Source organism: Acipenser ruthenus, chromosome 1 (assembly GCF_902713425.1).
Source record: "Acipenser ruthenus chromosome 1, fAciRut3.2 maternal haplotype, whole genome shotgun sequence".
NCBI lineage: Eukaryota > Metazoa > Chordata > Actinopteri > Acipenseriformes > Acipenseridae > Acipenser > Acipenser ruthenus.
Genome location: NC_081189.1, coordinates 6,573,580 through 6,593,931, shown reverse-complemented (window position 1 = coordinate 6,593,931; position 20,352 = coordinate 6,573,580). Strand labels below are relative to the sequence as shown.

The 20,352-nt window shown below is 38.8% G+C and overlaps 1 protein-coding gene across 4 annotated transcripts in view; it reads left to right on the top strand.

The window, feature by feature from the left end:
• The window catches only part of LOC117973461 (cotranscriptional regulator FAM172A-like), a 177,930-nt gene that overhangs the window by 25,585 nt on the left and 131,993 nt on the right, over positions 1-20,352 (top strand). For all 4 annotated transcript variants that reach the window (XM_058985518.1, XM_058985575.1, XM_058985656.1 and 1 more), the window contains exon 6: positions 164-355. In XM_058985518.1, the coding sequence (XP_058841501.1) occupies positions 164-355 (192 nt within the window). The remainder of the gene's footprint in view (positions 1-163; positions 356-20,352) is intronic.

The following is a 20,352-nucleotide window of genomic DNA, read 5'->3' as shown; positions in this document are numbered from 1 at the left end:
TCTGTCTTGTCCATCATAACTGAAACTGACTTGCAATGAGGTCATGCAGCTTTATATTATGGGATACATGTCAGAGATTCCATTGCACAACACATTCATCTGTCATCTCTCCACATTATTTTTATGAAGACGTGTATGTTATTTTTTATTTTCTCTCTGCTAGGTGGATGCTACAGATGATGAACCAAAAAGCTTCATCTATGTGACTGAAGATGCTCTGAGCAACCCTGACAAGCTGCTGGTTCTGATTCACGGCAGTGGAGTGGTCAGGGCTGGGCAGTGGGCTCGACGGCTGATCATCAATGAGGACCTGGACAGTGGAACTCAGATCCCCTTCATCAAGAGGGCAGTGGAGGTGAGACAGTGAATTACTGTTTTGTTTTTTTTACCCGTTTATAGTAATGTAGTCTGCTTTGTTTGGGGATGTGTGTTATCAAAGCCATTGCACTGTCATCCCTTTTGTGATGTGGGTGTGATTTGTGCACCGTAATCTAATCTAGTTGTCCGATTGGCTTAAATGATTTTGCAGTACACCTGATTGTATTGTAGTAACTGTAGTTTTGTCAAACCTAACAGTTCAACTTTAAAATGACATGAACCCTAATGAATCAGCCTATAGACTTATCAGAGACTGTGCTATTTTATTTTTAAATATATTGTTGTTCTAGCTTCAGGCCAGGCAATGGGTTTGCATGTGTCTGAACTATTAAAACATTTGGTGACTCAAGAGATAAACCCAATAACCCTTTTCCTCTGCAGGAATAAGCTGAATACAAGTATATTATTTATTTGAGAAATATTCTCAATTGCATTAGAAACAAAAATAATAGCTACCATTGTTATCCCCCGCCTGTGATGCATATCCCTGCCTGTGATACATATCCCTGCCTGTGATGCATATCCCTGTCTGTGATGCATATCCCTGTCTGTGATGCATATCCCTGCCTGTGATACATATCCCTGTCTGTGATGCATATCCCTGTCTGTGATGCATATCCCTGTCTGTGATGCATATCCCTGTCTGTGATACATATCCCTGCCTGTGATACATATCCCTGTCTGTGATGCATATCCCTGCCTGTGATGGATATCCCTGCCTGTGTTACATATCCCTGCCTGTGATGGATATCCCTGCCTGTGATGCATATCCCTGTCTGTGATGCATATGCCTGTCTGTGATGCATATCCCTGCCTGTGATACATATCCCTGCCTGTGATACATATCCCTGCCTGTGATGGATATCCCTGCCTGTGATACATATCCCTGCCTGTGATACATATCCCTGCCTGTGATGCATATCCCTGCCTGTGATGGATATCCCTGCCTGTGATACATATCCCTGCCTGTGATGGATATCCCTGCCTGTGATACATATCCCTGCCTGGGATGCATATCCCTGCCTGTGATGCATATCCCTGCCTGTGATGGATATCCCTGCCTGTGATGCATATCCCTGCCTGTGATACATATCCCTGCCTGTGATGCATATCCCTGCCTGGGATGCATATCCCTGCCTGTGATGCATATCCCTGTCTGTGATGCATATCCCTGTCTGTGATGCATATCCCTGCCTGGGATGCATATCCCTGCCTGGGATGCATATCCCTGCCTGTGATGCATATCCCTGTCTGTGATGCATATCCCTGTCTGTGATGCATATCCCTGTCTGGGGAAAAAGCAGAGGCAGGTATCAAGAGAACCCCTTGTATCATTGTCATGAAACTTGCTGAGGACTTTCTTTAAGTTCCATAATGTATCATCGACTGTCTGTATGTCACACTTACATTTTAATATAGCAGAACCACTTGTCCCATTGGGATAAAACTTGCTTAGGACATTATTAAGTTTGTGTGCATATAGAAGATGGCATATATCATGCTGTGTTTATGTCATGCTTACATTGTTAAATAGAGAGAGAGAGAAAGCAATGTAAAAATTGGTCTGTTTGTTTCCAGTCGACAACAGGCCTGTATCAGAAAGATTTGAGTTGAGTCAGCTACAGGCAGGATTGCAGCCTAGCAGAAATGGGTCTCTCCAGCTTAATCTGATGGAGGAAGTTACCTCAAGAAAGCTGACACTGAAACAAGATGAGATTGAGTTTTGCTGACTGGTTTCATGGTGCAGATGGATGGCACTGGTCCTCATTTCTGATTTTTACTCGGTCTCAGAAGGTGAAGCCAGTGCTCTGGTCCTCGTCTTGGATAATGACAGTGATGGTGTGATCGTTGTACTTTACACCCATATGTAACACATTTGGGCTGATTTCTCATGCATACAGTATCTGAAGATGTGCTTGCAAAATGAATGACAAGTACAGGAATTAAGTTAATAATCAAACAGCTGTGTTAAGAAACATTACAGTGGTGGAAGTTCTGATAGTAACTTAAAAGAGTGTGTTACGTGGGTACACATTATGCTGATTTGAGAACGAACTGCACTTATAAATTGTGATTTTACGCTAAACCAGGCTTTCCAACAAATGCCTCTTGGGCCATATGGCTCATTGGACTCTTGATTTAGAGGTGATTGCTATGCAGTCGGTAGATTTTGGTAGAAGCCAAACGTCCAAATGCAAAAACAAATGATGTTCTGTCAGAGTTCAGCTGGTTAATGAGCACAGGAATACTGTTTTGTCTGCTTTATCAGTGGCAGGGGTGCAAATGCACCCCCAGTGTGTTTAAAATGAACATGTTTCATAACTCTGAATATCCTGGGTAATCCTTAATGGTGATTAAACACCAGTAATCGATTGTCTTTATTTTGATACCAAGCACGTCCTCGTCCGACTCGAGGAAACAGGAGTCATTGTTTTTCAAAGTGCACATGCTACATTTCTGCCTTCTGAAGGTTGCAAAAAATCTACATTTTTCACATACCACAATCGCAGCTCCTGCTTACTGGCAGAATAGATTGTTGAGAGTTGCAGGAGAGCTGAGGGAGATGAAGAAATGGTTTATCACTTCTAAAATTATTGATTTAGCCCTACTTATTTTTTTTAGCCAATATTCATTTTCATGAAACTATGTCTGTGTGTACTGCATATCACTATAAACAGTGCATCATTAATTCCAGCACTGTATTTGATAACTGCATTCTTTTCAATATCCTGCTTATTACCTGATACAGTACAGTATAAAAAAAAATATATATATATATATATATACTGTATGTAGGCTTCCACATGCAGTTCCTGGTTAGGGTCCAGCACTGCATTGTATTACTGTATTGTTTACAATACCCTGCTTATTACCTCCTACAGTATATTAGAAAAAAAATATGATTTTATTGTGGAAAATCGATGACTGAGAGAGGCAACTCAATTCAGAATATATGGGCCCCCCATCTACAGTACAGAACCCTGAAAATTTGACAACAGTGCTGTTTTGATTGGAATGTTTTTTTTTTTTGAGGTTTCTATCTTTCTTTTTTTGTTATGTATACAAGTTCTCTGTGTTTTTTGTCGATGAATATACTGAAGCTGCTTTTCTTATGCACAATGCCACTGCATATCGAAGCACAGTTATGTGCTGACAATTTTTTTTTATTAGATTTTGTACAATTTGAGTTTCCAGGGACAATATAATATTTATTTTTGTAGTTTATATTTGTGTTTGTGACATTTTAAAGGCATTTACTGTGGATAGTACGGTTTTGTTTTTAAACAATAAATACATATTATTGATGCTGACGAAGGGTTAGGAACCATTGCAATCTAATTGTTAGGATAATGTAAAGTTAAATAAATGTGTTAAAAAAAAAATAAAAACAACACGGCTAAAATCACTTCACCTTTAAATCGCTTTACCTTTAAATCACTTTGCCTAGCGTTTGGCACCACCTCGTGTCCATCTCATGTTCACATCCTTTATTTGTATTTGTTTCAAATGGAAAATCTAATTTATGATGCCACCAGATAACAGTAAGAGCCTGATCCTAAGAAAATATATGTAAGATTGAGTTGAGAAAAAAAAAAAAGCTGTTCAAAGAAAACGTTCATAGTAGAGGAAGTCAAACACTCTGTAATATAAAGCAGCAGCTAAATAAATACGACCATTAGGTATTGATCTTGTTGTGTGGATTGAACCTGACTTGTCGGTCCCTTGTTGCCCCCCCAGTCAATCTCCCAACAGTATCTGAACACACAGCTAACCGATCACATCGCTTTTCAGTGCTTTGGAAGAACTGCTGTGTTTGAACAAGTTGCAACATAACTTACATTCTCCCTAATGGCTATAGTACCTTGACACTGTAAAAATGTTGTTGTTGCTGTCGTTAGAAATATAATTATGTGTAGTAGTTTTTGTCTGCTCCCAGCACTTATCTGTTTATGTATGTATTAGTTTGTTGTTTTTTATTTATTATTTATTGTATTTATATAGCGCTTTTTATACAAAGGTATCGCAAAGCACTGTACAGTACATAACAGAAAGAAAAGAGCTAGCATTTGTATAGCATGTTACACATACAACTGCCACAGTCAGACCATTTAAATAACAGTATACACATAATAATACAAAAGTAGCAATTTTAAAGTTACATTAAAACCTACTAAGATAAGAAAGCCATTTTATAAAAGTGCGTTTTTAGTCTTGACTTTAAAACTGTAACGGTCCCAGCTTCCCTGACAAACGAAGGCAGAGCATTCCATAATTTTGGAGCTCTACAAGAAAAAGCCCTACCTCCTGTGTTGCTTTTGTTGACTCTAGGAATAACGAGCAGCCCCTTATCCTGTGATCCAGAGTGCAGTTTGGAAGATACAGGGTCAGTAACTCCTGCAAATAACTAGATGCTAATCCATTCAGGGCCTTGTAAGTTAACAGCAAAATCTTAAAACCGATTCTATACTGCACAGGGAGCTAGTGTAAAGAGGCCAAAACAGGGGTAATATGGTCACTTTTCCTGGTTTTAGTCAGAATTCTAGCGGCGGTATTCTGAACAAGCAGCAAGCGGGATACCGCACGTTTTGGGACACCAGAAAAAAGTGCAATAAATTTCATTTATTTTATATTTATTATTAATAGACACAGCCTTCTTCTTTTGAATGTCTGCGCCACTTTACTTGTCTTCCCCTATTTCCATCTCTTTTTTTTGTTCGTCACCCAGTTCTGTACAGGAGAATATGTACAGTATGGATACAATAGTTTTCTATTGGAGGTTCTGTACGTTGTTTTTATAATGTGATGAAAGTAAATTTGAAACCTGCTGGTTATCTCAGTAAGTCTGTTTGCTGTCAGCGGGACACTCTCATAAACAGAAAAAGGATATATTGAGAATTGAACCACAAGTGTGTTTGTGCTGGTTTTTTTTTTTTTGTAAGGAAAAACCCTGCTGTAAAAAGGTTGGTTGAATGCAGTAATTATTATGATTAATTCACTGTGATCAGTTTTGTTTTTGAGGCACTATAGGATAACGATCCATCTTAATCCTGGATGTGTGATGGATGTTTCCCAACATTGCCTATGGAAACTGTGTTCAAGCTGCTAGTTTTTCAAGGGAAAGAATAAGAAAGAACGAAGCTTGTAATTAATTACTGTATGGAAAGCGGCACTATATTTTATAGATTCATACTAATTTGCTTATGGGATTTTGTATGTATGAAACACAGATCATCTCTTTGTAGGATCCTGAAAGTCTTGAGTAAAGAAATAATACATTCCACCTTTCACTCTTTACAAACTGGAGAGGTCACACCTACATAAAAACTTTACAGCCAATTAGAATTGCAGGTTGGTTTGAATAGCTACCTGTTTAAATCTTTAGGAATACACTTAAAGACCAACAGTAAATATACTGCTAGAGATATTGATTTTCCTTTGGAGAGAGAAAAAAGAAAAAAAGTTTTTTAAACTTTTACATTGCAGTCAACCAACGGGTGGCACTGCACGCTGTGCTATTGAAAAACACCACGAGAAGCTAATGTAAATAAAAACAATGGTGGGAATGGATCCCTAGCAGAAATAAATCATACATTCCACACACACTGACTACAGGGAATTGCACAGTCGCAATTTGAAAAACATACAAAGAAATCACACAAACTTGTCTTGGAAACCTCTGCTGCATTCAGTACCTCTAATGTCTAAGGGGAACTCATTTCAACAGCTGGGTTCGAGGTAGGTAAGAGTTCATCCCAATTACTAATCAGGCCCTAGATACCAATACTCTGAATTGACACCACAGATTTCCTTACTGACTTCAGTTATAGCAATGTAGTATCATACTTGGCACAAAGCCACTTGGATGAACAGGGGGAAAGAAAGTGTAGCCCAGCAAGATAAAGTGGGTGTCTGTGCAAGCACAGATTCATGAATGAAAGATGTCCTTTCATTAAAGGTAATATGTATTTTTTCTGCACAGTTATTTAGGTGTCTCCCTGCTATCTTATGATAGAGAATCAGGAAGTGTTTAAATCCCAGAGACTTGCTGAATTGACAGCCGACAGGAGCCTGCACCAGTCCCAGTGCCAGCGAAGGGAAACAATGAGATGACAGCTTCAGTGTTTGCAGGGAGGTTGTTAATGACAGCTTATTCCTTTATGATTTCAATTCTTGACAGAAGACAGGTCTGCTTGTTGCATCATGGCAGCTGTATCATTACCTTCTGGCCCTGTCAGGACTGAATTTGAAAAAAGAGAGAGAGGGAGAGAATAGAGGGGGAGCGAGTGAGAGTGAACGGCTTGCAGTCTTGGGTTACAATTACCTTCTGCTATTTTAGGCACTGTTTCAGTATTAAAAGTGCATACAACCTTCTGTGATGTTAGAGTGCTGCTGGATATTAACTGCTGTTTCATGCTGCAATATTAAGAAGAACATGCCAGCAGCTAATTAAGTATGCACTAAAATCTATCCTCACCCCCACACCCCACCTACAGTACCCTCTGTTTCTTATTTTCTTTCCTGACGAATTGATTGCTTGCTCAAAGCATCTTGTTTTAGCTTGCTGTTACTTTGACATTGACCCAACCAAAATATACCAGAGCTGCTAGTGTGTACGTGACTGGAAAGGATGAGCATCCTCAAGCAGTAGGTTGAGATCTCTTTTCCCAGCGGTTTTGAAGAAGCATGAGTGAAAACGAGCGCTTGACAGCGGCAATGAATATACAGCAACTCGGCGGTTGCTATTTTTTTCTTCTTCTTGTTTTTTTAAACAAGTGTTTTTTTTTGTTTGTGTCTGTGTTCCCCCCACCCTCCCCTCCCCAACAAACAGAAAATTAACTACGCATTCCAGAAAAAAAGCCCCCTCCCTCAAAAAACTAAAACAAAATCAAATGGTGTTTAATAAAAAATACGATCCATATTTCTCCTTTTGCTCTTGTTAGACAGTTACTAGTGGCTCGGGAGACTTGGAGAAAAGAAAGAGGGGGGGTGTGGTGTTTCAAAAGTGTGTCAAAAGCCTTGGGGTTTGTGTATGACCAGAATTTCAATGGGAGGCTGAGAAGGGGCTAGATGCGGCGAAGTCAAACATAGGAATCTTGTTTAATTTCTGTCATGTTGCTCTTTTTTTAGTCCGATTGATGTCTTTTTCAAAACCAGCTCCTCTCTATCACTTTGTGGTACTGTATCTAAGATATGCCCCCTCCCTTCTTTCTACCACCCTCCCCAATGCCCCCTCCCTTCTTTCTACCACCCTCCCCAATGCCCCCTTCCTTTATCCTTGGGCTTAAGGCACTGATCCTTTCTGTCTGTGACTTTTTTCGCCTCTAACATTAGTTGAAATGGCCTGAATTGCTGAATTAGTCTTTTTTCTCGTGTGTGTGTGTAGATAAAGGGGGCTGATCTTGCTTCCTTGCTTGCTTTAAGAGTTTCCAGGTTGTTTCTCTGGGTAGTAGAAGGTAGAACATTCCCTGCAGTTAAAATCAATGCACTTGACACTTTCAAAGGCAAGAGAAGCAGTGACTTGCTCAGGGGTTAAACTTTTTTTAAATAGCCTCCCGCGAGATACTGGCTGTCAATAAAACACAATAATTACTTGGAGAAGCCTGGGAACAGCATGCTTAAATTGGGTAAATTAAAAATTGATCAGAAAGGGAGAAAACATTATTTCTATAGTCTTTAATTTATAAGAAGAATGTATTCAGTTTCTTCTGTACAAGTATGTATGACGCTGCTGGCTATATTTACTGGTACCTCTCTCCTCACTGTGAAAGATGGTTAGTTGAGATACAGAACAAGGGTTTAAATATTTGCATTCCACAATTTTTTTATGTGTTATTTTTATTATTATCTTAAATGAAAAATAGAAACACATTATTTTGTTTTAAGACACTTGATTTCCCAAGCTTATTACTTTTGGGAAGAAAAAACAAACAAAAAAAACATGCATTTTTTAAATAGGGGCAGATTCTAAAAGGAAGAGAACATAAAATGGAGATCATGGTAGAGAATACTCATGGGGTCTGTTTTGTGTACTGTTGATTTTAAAAGGGAAAAAAATGTTACTTTTGATCTGAAAATCTGAAACATTATTAAGAATCATGCATTTATTAGCCTAGCCAAGCCAAACTGTTGATAATTGGATTTTCAGAAATTAACAAATTATATCATCAAAAAACTAGCTAGTGAGGTATAGTAGGTCGTTTGCTGCTGCGGGCAGTTTCTCTCCCTCCGGGATTAACTTGTTTAGTTTCTCTCACATTGTGCCTGTGGCAGTATATGGTGGATTCAGACTTGTTCTTCCCCTCCGAGAAATCTCTCAGGCTGTGGATAACGTATACAAAATTAATAAATGGTGTTGCTTTTTCATTATCACCAATCCAGTGCAATTTGCTGTGCGCTCCCTTTAGATACCCCCCCCCCCCACAAACACACACACACACACACACACACACACACACACACACACACATATACTGGATTGTATAAGTTTCATTAGAGAACAGATAGTAAATACTGCAGGACATCTAATGAATTATGTTAAAGAAAATATTCTGACAATTACAATTGCACAAATAAATTGAACCTTTTTTTTTAGGGCTGCAACGAATATTCGGAACACGTTACCAAAGGAAGGTTCGAACATTCGATGGTATTCATTTGCGTAATTTACTGGTGACGTCACCATAGCTACTTGTTTATATTTGATTGAAAATCCTATTATTTTACTGGTAATCCATATACATGGAATAAAACATTCACATGCAGATTAAAAATCTGTTATATAGAACAGTAATCATGTTTTTATAATTAAAATAAAAATAAAAATGCATGTTGTTTATTTCCACGTAATTGAAGATGTTTCTGATACATACAGTAAGCTTGTTGCATTGCACAACTGCAGCGGACTGAAGCAAAACAAAGCTTTATTTAACAGTCACCGTTCCAAGCAGGTTATCAGTCACATTTTACTACTGCTAAAAATATTAATACTACTACTAATAATATGAACTTACGCTTGTCGAGTGACCCCAGAGATTGGTTATGGCCGTCGGGGCATTTAACAAAAAATCCCAAACAGTAGGGTTTCAAGACATGTTTTTCAATACAGCTTACGCTATACAATGCTTTGCTGTCGAGATGGAGAATGAAGAAATTAAAGGTTTGCTTCTGGATAACACGAGCTGGGGGTTGAGGGAGGGACGGATGGTGCTCAGTTTTATTAGTGTTATCATATATTTTGTTTCAAGCATATTCTACCATAGTACTCCTCTTACACTGTCTTGTACACTAGATATTCAGTACATATTTTACTGAAGCACTACAATCGCACCGCCCCAGTGCTTTGGATACTATACCTGCTCCATACATGGCAGCGGCACCATATAGAGTTGCTGCCTATAACGATTTGGTAGCGGATTTTAATACAACAACATTTGTTTACGTAATATGCATTCTACAAATCAAAAGATCGAATTTCGCATGTGAGTGACATTTAATGTGTGATTTATAGTATTCATATATTGTCAAACAGTTTCTGTTAACAGGAAAAAAAAACCCAAAAAACCACAGTGCGGCAAAGGCGTCTGGCGAACTTTCGAAGGTTTAAAACAATCTTCGAATCCCTGGCTAGCGAACGAACCTCGGACACAGCCCTGCTTTTTTTATTATTTGTATTATTATTTTAGTTTGTACATATTATATTGTAGGTGGAATTTTGCCATCGTTTTGTAGTGAGGATATTTTCTTTATCTCAGATTGTTGAATAAAACATTTGTGTTTCAAAATGTTAATTACGTACATAAAAATACTGTTTAAAAACTTGCCATGCAAATTCCATTATGGGTGTTAATAGTTTAGAGCTTTTAAAAGTTAGTGTTAAACATTTATAATTTTGCCTAAACGTTTCAGACAGTTTATTTAATATCTAATATTTCTTCACTGTTTTCTCTTCCATATAAATGTGGTTTGCATGTTTGCATACTGCATGTTGCAGTACTTTATAAAATGTGATGCCAGGCTTCTAATAAAGAGTTTTCTGCTTGGTTACAAACATTAAAGCATAAAGCTTCAACCGTTGGGAAACTAAAACCCCTACATGATATACATTCTGGTTTGTGTCGTGTGCATTTTAACGACAGGATTTATATTTCTTTATCAGGAGTCTATTAAGAGAGTCTGAGAAGAAGTAAACAAACATAAACCAATATCCAAATGTCAAGAACTTAGATTTTCTGCTGGTGGGTGGAAAAGTTCAAGGGAGACGCAGACTCAGAAACTGTGATTGTGTTATATTGAGAGAAGAAACAAATATTTCCTAAAGTGCCTGATCGTTGGTCGGGAACTTATTGTTTAAATACAGGTTAACAGGGTCCCAGATCAGGTTAGTGGAGAAAAATCATTTCTCTTCTTGCTCTGTTCCAAATAAAATAAGTGAGAATTGCTGCAAGCTTTCAGAGTTTATGCTGAAGTCCTCGGGCTAAAAAACACATCCTTAAAATTGGGGAAGATATTTATACTGCATATATCTATATAAAACTGATTTTAAGGACTGACAGGCTTAGCTCTGATTTAAGATGAGGAGCGACAGTGATGAGCACTGAAACATTTAAATGGCAAAATGCGGTTAAGTGCAATACGGGGCTGGGACAATAAAACACGTCTTCCCCATCTCTGTCACTGCATCTTAACTTACTCCAGCAAGCTCCCTCACACTAGCACATGTGCATGCCCTACAGAGCACACCCTCTGGCCTCTTCAAACTTCTAAAAACACACATCTGGGCGGTGCTTGTGCCCCAGATTTCCTGACATTCAGTCATCAAACACCCCCCCCTATAACTTTTGTCAGGATTTATTCAACCCTATTACCAACCACCTGTTCACCTGCTCTGGAGAATAGCTAAAATCCTTCATGGTTAGAAAAAAAAAATGCTACAAGGAGCTGAGATTGTCACTTGGCACCCAAGCGCCTGCTGGAAAGGAGATGAGTACCTTCAGCAGTATAGACCCCTTGGAAATAAACATTCAACAAGCTGCTGAGAGCCAGTGAGATGGCAGGCTAGTGGAGGCTGGGGGAATAGACATGCAGACAGACAGATGGAATCAGTACTGTGGCTGAGCAGTTAGAGGACAATGCTTTCTATTTTATCAATTATAGTTTTTAAAAAATAAATACCAATAATAATAAACAGTGGATTACCCCCCCCCCCCCCCCCCATCTTTAAAAGTGTTGGCTGTTATCATGTTCTTACTTGTGTGGAAAAACAGCTCAACTGAAACTGCAAAGATGTATCTCTATCTACACAGGCTGCATTTAAACAGACCTTGTATTGCACTAAAATTTATTTATGCATGCATGTAAATGTATCTACAAAGTCCTGGAATTTTTCTTGATGTAAATCAGTATTTTCACATGGGTTTTTGTTTTAATTTGACTTTTCTTGACTGTTTCTAAAGAACGTTTTCTATGTTTTCTTTGAAATGTTAAACATTTTAAAATCGTATGCTTGTTATTGAAGTGATGTTTGTGGTGCGGTAGATAGCACACAAGGCCCGGAGGTTACCTATTCTCATTTTGTATGGAGATTTTCTGGACCTACTCCATCTAGCAGTCCTCCTGCTCTTTGTGCTGGAGGTGTCGTCCTAGGAGTATGATTCAATACCAAGGTCCCGTCTGCTTCACAGCCACCAGGATCCCACGGCATATGTCAAAGTCGAGGAGGGGTTTCAAGTGGGTGACCTCGCCAACTTTGCACAAGAAGCTTTTTTTTCCTGCCACACAACGACAGCAGGGCCTCTTGGAGAATGAGAGTCAAGGTTGAAAGAGTGTTTAAATATCAATCATCACTGGATAGAATGTCGTTTTTTACATTATATGAGTTTAATAAGTGGACATCCAAACAAACCTCTTCAGCACTCAGTCAAAAGACTTCAAGGAATCGGGTTAGTGAGTAAAGCAAATGAAATAAACAGAGATTCACAAATCTTTTAGCAGTGTAAAGCAACAGGGTTCGTGGCATGTGTTTCCAGCTGGATATGGTTGAGTGGCATTATTGGAGCCGGTGTGTAGTGACGTAGTGGTTTATGTGTTCTGGTGCTGTACGTGCGCAATGCCGTTTACCTTAAAGGGATTTCAGATGTCACATGGGTACGACACTCTTTTGAATGTCAAAGTCTTGCTGTTTATAGGGTCTTAGTTCTAGACAGATGTCCACGTTACATCTGAAATCTGATTTAAGTAAATGACATTTGGGCTGTAACATGGGCACCCCTACTGCTCTGATAAAGCTATGCAAGAGTGAGACTAATGCACAATTGTGATAAATGTAGTATTTTTTTTCTCCTGGAAAAGATGTGCATTAAACTGGACATATACAAGCAATTATTTATTATTATTATTATTATTATTATTATTTTTAACAAATTTATATTTCCGTATTCGTTTATTCCAGTAAATCAAATGGACCAATAGTCATAATGCTGTACATAAATAGCAATGTTTTAAATGCATGAATAGCAATACCCAATCAAATGCCATAAAGAGACTTGGACCGGACTTGGAGGTGTAAACTACAATGTTCAAACACATCAATGTCAAAAAAACGTTTCTATGTGTTCATAAACCTCCTGTGAACATCATGTACAGTCTCAAGCTCAACATTCCTCTACCAACAGTGAGAGTTTCATTTTGATCAGAGTAAATGTAATACTCCAACATGAATAAAGGAGAGAGAAACATGAAGGTGTCCTGCGCCATGACGTTTTATTTATTTGTGTAGTTATTTCTAATGAACAATGTCATTAGTAGAACAGCATATATAATGGTTATGCTAATCATGAAGCCGCACAGTGTGTGGCGCTGTCTCTCTCAGCCGGGGTGCCGGGGCCTTGACCTGCTGTGGCCTGCCCTGGTCTCTTAGGCTGCCACATTGCATTATTATTCTGGAATATAGGTTGGAAGTGGGAATGCCTCTGTGTGATGTGTGGGGCAAAAATACAAGAGTAAACTTGTCACATTCGCAGAGATTTGAATCACCTCTTGCCTCTTTCGATGCTGTTAAATAAAATGGTATGTTAATGTATGTTAATGCACAGACAAATGATGTCAAGAGCTTTGGTAGGCTGCTTCTTATAAGATGATTGCCTTAGCTGAGAGGGGCATTGAGATGTTAAAAGCAAAACACACATACTGGCTTTGTCCTCGGTGACCTTTTTAAATACCTTTTTAATAAATAAGAGTGGTTTTTAATGTTTGATTCTTTACTAATGTCAGTTTTACATTGCCTTTTAGTGCTTTCGGTAGAGGCATCTTAAATATTAAATAATAAATAATAGTAATATCTTTATTTTTATATAGCGCCTTTCATGGTGGACCACCATCACAAAGCACTTTACAGAGGTAGGCTGTTTCTTACAATAGGATATTGATTTAACGTGTCATCCGCAGGATGGTGTACAAGGAGGTTAAGTGACTTGCTCAGGGTCACACAGTGAGTCAGTCAGTGGCAGGGGTGGGATCTGAACCGGTGGCCTTCTGGTTACAAGCCCTGGACTTCAACCACTGGACCACACTGCCTCCTTAAACAGCTCCTTATTACAGCTCACTTCATTATGATTAACCTTGCTGTGGGCATTCCTTAGTACATGTGATCAGAAAACCTATTCACTCTTTAAAATGCAGAATAAATATAGTTGTGGATCACAATGTTTTTATTTGCAGGGTTTTGGTGCTCAGCCTTGCTTTTGGGGGCACTTGGTTCTGCCTTGAAATTTTGATTGCTATCTCTCTGCCAACATTGACAGATAAGCAGGGAGGCAGTTGAACTACCAACCCCCCTGGTGAGGCCGAAAATGAGGGGGAGGTTTGGGAGGAGGAGGAGGTGAACTCAAAGCATGGCACTGACAGTATTGAGAGGTTTAGATTTAACAGGCTTGAATTCTGTTCATAGCTGCCACTAATTGTTACTTTCTTAGTCCAATGTCTGCTCAACTCTTGGTGATGGTTGCAAGGATCAATCAAATGATCAGATTTGCAGGTGTATTTAGAATTAGACTTTGCGTAGTATCCATATGGTTCTAGTCACAGTCAACATACTGTTAAACACATTTTCAGTCCGATCCCTGTGTTGCTTTTGTAGAGTATAATATTTAGATTTAATTGAATATTATGTGTATTATGGAATTAAATTCTTAGTTTTGGAATGAAATGCCTTCTCTTTCGCTTTGGAATGAAATGCCTTCTCTTTCGCACGGCTCCCCTAGAGACACATTTCTGTTGACACACTGTTTCTGCACAGGTCGACAACTGGGGACTTGACAAACTGTTCTGCTGCCATTCTCAAGTTGGTGCAGTGTCTCAGGGGGCCTGACCTATAAACACCCACTCCCTCGCACTCAACCTGTCCAGTTTCTTCTGTGGAATAGATCAGCATTGTATACTTGAGATGACGTCATTGATGAAAATAAAAATGTTCACATCCTTTTGACTTTCCACCACTCCCCTGCAGATTTGCAGCCTTTTAAGTGGCCTCAGGTGGGATCCCATTACCTTCTGCACAGGGAGTGATCTGTGGTGTGGCAGATTCTGAAACGTTTAAGAGTATGTAGCTTCAGATGTCCGTTTTTTTATTTTTGGGTTACTCCCCCCCCCCCCCCCCTTAACTTTATGATGTGTACACTTATCTAGAGTGGTTCTTAGAGCAATTGTTCAGTTCAGTAGCTGCTCGCCACATCTAATTTCCTGCCATATTCTGTATCAGGCAAGTATCCTTATAGAGGGAAGATCTATCTATCAGCTACTTCCTTTTGCATTGCTGGCAATACATAGCTGAGCACTAGATGGATCTGGTGCTTAATAATATAAAGACATGCCTACTTCTATAATGCAATGCTGATCAGCTCCTAAACCGGCACGATGATTGTTAAACATCATAAAAAGTAAGACAGTTAAAAGCGCTTCCTGTGATGTAGGTCAGTTTTACCCCCATGGTTTCAAGAGTGGACAGGGACCATACATTGTAGAAGCGTGGTCACAGAACTGTCAAAATCTATACTGGTACTATACAAATCTGTTCTATTAAAAAAAAAAAAAAAAAAAACAACTGCAAGCAAACAGCAAAAAGATGTCCAGCAAAACAAGAAGGGGACCAGTGATAATGTAGCAAACGCTAATAAGAGGTAAGAAAAGGATTTTCAAACTTTTGGCTATCGCCTTTTTTTGTTCTTGTTTTGTTTTAAGTCTACCTTTTGTTCAAGCAGGGGCAAGTTTATCAAGTAGTATTGAACTTCCACATTCTGATCCCCCTGGTATAGATATAATTTCATCTGAAGACTTTCTTCCTGCAAAGGTACTCTTATAAATAAGTAAAACACAGAGACAAAGGGAGAGTGAGAATGATGTCTTCTTTTTATGTTCCTTTCCTGGTAATGTGAGGCCAGACAGAACATAACCTTCACACAGCAGTATCTCAAGTGACTATGCAATCCACATGAATATTTGCCAAATACAGAGGAGTTCACAAGTGAGTATTCATTGGAAAATAATGAAAGTGGATTGAGGTCAAGCCTTTGCAGGGGACTTTGGTGGTAAAGCCCCTTTGGAACCCCGTTCAGGTGTGTGTGTGTGTATATATAGGTGCAGATGCCAGCCATTGGTCCAACGAATTAGGCATTTTCCAGTTCTGCAAGTGTGAGGTTAATTTCCTTTTTCTAGCCCTGTGGCAGGGTGAAAGCCCTGCTGGTGCACGGGTGTGAAGCGAATATTGGGTGGCAGCGAGGGGGTAATTCCGCCCTGAAAAAACATGTGGGAATGTGTCTGGAACCGAAAATGTAATAAATGATTAATTAGGCTCCAGCCACAGGTCTATAAAAAGGGTGATCACGGGTGTTAGTTTGGAGTAGTGATGGTGAAGGTGCTGTGCAGTGTGGGTTGTTGTTTTGTGTTTTTTGTAAATGTAAGTATGTGCACGTGAGCGTTTAAACTGCAGCATTCCAGTCTCTGAGTCTCCTTGCCGACGCTACCCGCTCACAAGCCCCTAAGGTAGATCACTTAGTGACCACTCATCAGTTGAGCAGATGTTCTAGATCCCTATTCCAGGATTCTCCAGGAGATAGTAATGAGGCCAGTGAAACAGATTCCCAGGAGTCTTTACTGATACCTCTAGGGCTATGCGGATATTGGTCTTCAACAGCATGCGCACCGTACCAAGCTGTGGGATGAAGTGAGAACAATGATGTGGAAAAACCTCACAATCCTCAGTCATTAGGGCGGTGAAATATGGCTTAGGTTCCTCCAGCCATCAGGTACAAATGGCTTATTTTGATGCATTGAAAATAGCACCAGGGGTGTTTTCTGCCTCACAATATCCATTGCTTTGGCACTGGCTATGTAAAGCAGAGTTAGTGTATTTATGTGGAGGGAATTCAGGTAAGAAAATGATTGACACTGGCTCATCGCTCTAATTTAAAACATTTCTGTGACTTCAACCGTTAATCTTTTGATTGATTAATTGTACAAATCCACTAACTAAAAGTGGCTGAGTGGCTGTGAAGAGAAGGGGGGTGCAGGGCAGATATATTGTTGAATTATGAATCCACAGAAAACTGTGGATTTGTTAACGAAACCACAGTGAGTCAGAACAATTCAACAGAAAAGCGGATACCATTTTATTACGCAACAATCAAGGAATTAGTATTACACATTTCAAATGTAACACTTAGAAAAGGGCTTGCGATTTCAATTTAGCATTTCATATTGTTTGCTAAAAGTAGGGAAATACAATTATACATTAACAATGTAAAACATTTTTTTTTTCGTAATTACAAATTGTGACAAAGCTTCTTTATTTACAGTATAATTTTGAACACAGTTCTGGGTTCCCAACACGTCTTTGGTGGATAAAGCATGCTCGACAACAAAGGACGGGTATGTTTATTTTTCCACGGTGCCCCATTTCCAGTGAGAACACGGCTTCTTTTGACAAACAATATAAAACAAAAATAAACCCTAGCTCATGTTTTGGAGCACTAACTAAACTCAACAGGATTCCGACTGTACCTTTATTCAGACACGGTTTACTGGCTTTAAATACAATACAATCACAAATATACTCTTTATTCTTTAATGTGCACCACATTCAGGACTATACACAGTTCCTTACATCCCCACAGACAACTATTGTCTTTGAAACCTGTCCTTTTATTCCTGCCTGGCTTGCTAAATTACGTACAGGTGTAATAGTGTAACTGATTGCCAATCGATCAGTGTTCTGGGTTAGCTATGTCATTCTTGTTTAAACAGCAACAACTATATATTTTTTTGTTTTGTTTTAACAAAATACATTTTATCATCACTTTGTAAACCTCCATCAACTACATGGACATTTGATTTAAACTCAGCTTTTGCGTTTAGTTCCTGGCTTTAACCACTGTTCAGACAAGCTACCAGCCCACTTACATACCGATCGCCTGCAATGATATTTAGGTCTGCATCTGTTTTAGGTTTGGCAAAACTATCAATAACTTTCCTCTCAGTTCCCGGTTCACATTCCTTTGTCTACAGCTAAAACATAGTGCTTGCTTCTATCTTCACTTACAACAGACACTTGTGTCTGTGTAAAGTGGGATTTCAAACTCAATCTCAGAGAGACTCATCATTGCCGCAATGTAAGAGACAAACATTTTAACTGTTTGAACTAAGCGTAACAAATGAGCAAAAAAACAAATCAAATTATCAAATTGACAATTGAATCTCATTATGGAACAAGTATCAATTAGGAAGAAATGTTTTAAGTGGCATAAACAACGATAAGTGTTGAATTGATTGGTAAGAAAAATGATCCATCGTTTTTCGTGCCTAAAGGCACTGGAAGCGGTGAATTATTTTTACCGATTCAACACTTCTCGTTGTTTATTCCGCACTTAATATGATTACATTATTTGGAAATGAAGACGTTTTCACTGAGCTTGTGGAGCTTCTTTTATTTAAGCCAAGTGTCAATTGATTTGATGCCAAGGAAGAGTTTACAGCTCTTGTTAAGGCTGTTTGTTATTTCCCTGCTGCTCACTGCAGGGGGCAAACTACGTCACAGTGCGCCTGTGGGAAATGTGTCAGGCAGAACAGTCTTGTAGTAACTTATTTACCTTCTGATATTCCTGGTTATTTAAATGATGGAAAAATGCGTGTTCATAGCAACACTTAACCTTTAATTGTTGTTGAAACTTGGTTGTGAGAGTTGCTACAGAAATGCCTTTGTACAATTAAAATTTACAAAGCATCTAAAATTGGCCCCAGGCCTCAACAGGAGCATCAGCCCTCTAAAGCAAGATTGCATACTTGTAATGATATTTCAAAAAGCTTAATTAGTTTTTGAATGCAGAAGAAAGATGTACGTGGCATGATACTGTATTAGGAGAAATACATTATTAAATCATGTTGTTGCGTTTCTTTTTTTTTTTTTTTAATAACTGCTGTCTCAGATTCTATATATTTGAATATAACCGGGGGGTTTGGGGTGGGGGGTGGTGTTGATTCAATCAACAAAATTCAACATATATGCATTAATATTCTGCTTTATGGTGATATTCAATCAACCTTGCTGTCTATTTGTCTATTACTGAAAATGAAAGGTTTAGAGAATATTATCACACATATTTTGACACTGATGCTAAAGCAGTGGTGTCATTCTACTGTATGTCTAGAGGTTGATTAAGCACTGTAAAATGTCTGAATGGATGTACCATTATTATTATTATTATTATTACAATGCTCCCCCTTTATAACGCTGTATTGGGGAAAATGGAAGCCATTACTATACTGCCTTATAACTGGTCCCGGTTTAAGCTGTCACAGTATTATTATTATTATTATTATTATTATTATTAGTAGTAGTAGTAGTAGTAGTAGTAGTAGTAATAGTCGTCTAATAGTACAGGGATGTAAAAAAAGATCCATCGCATAGCAGTTTGATCCATTCCTGGTTTAATAATAAATAGTATGAGATACACCTGAGCTTGTTACCTATACACTGGCTAATCAAGCTTGTATTAAAACTGGAATGGCTGAAGTTCCTATGCAACAGGAGTCTTATTGCTATCCCTGCAGTCCGTAGTAGTAGTCACAGACTAGTTGTATAATTTGTTCCTTATGATTTTTATGGCATTGGGCCCATTCTTTTAGTGCCATGCTTTTAGTAAGTGACTTGTGTTTAATTGTGTTTAATCTTGCCTTAGGCCTTCAAGAATGTGTGCGTGTTAATATTGGGAGCGTACCTGGCAGTCAGGCCAATGGTTAGAGGTGATAACAAACATGCAAGTGCTGGGAAGTTGTGTTTTTTTGGCTGGCTGGCTGGCTTATATAACCACTTGTGCCTTTCCTGTCATTAAACTGGGCTCAAATAAGAACCTGCCTGGAAAGAAATCACAGTCATCTCCTTCCAGATTGTGTCGCAGTGTCATACCATCCCATATTGTCATATTATAATTCAGACAGTGTGAGGTGAACACAAATAAAAATATGCTATGAATACTGCGGCAGAGTTTATTAGGTCTTAATGAACAAAAATTGATTTGAAGCCTTGAAACACCTCCTGAGCAGGCCTGAGGTCTAGTGGGGTAATCAAGTCTGTTCAGAAAGACTGTTCCTAATATGAGCAATAGTGCTTAATGAATTGTTGTGCCACAGGAAGGCTCATTGGCAGGTCATTACAAATCTGTGGACATTTGGGTAGGATGTGCACATGTCTTTAGGGGGTTCTCTATCCCAGTGTTATGTGGAACCCTTTCCGCATTAGAAAGGGCTGCTGCATAGAAGCCACCCCTTATTAAGACTAGCTGTGTAACACATTTCCCTAACAGCGAGAACTTGTCAGAAGCTATTTGTGCAAATTGCTATCTACTGTACAGCAGTTAGAATTCACAATTGTGGAATGATTTTGTGACACTGCATGAGTTTGAAAAGTATTTTCTATAGTGTATCATT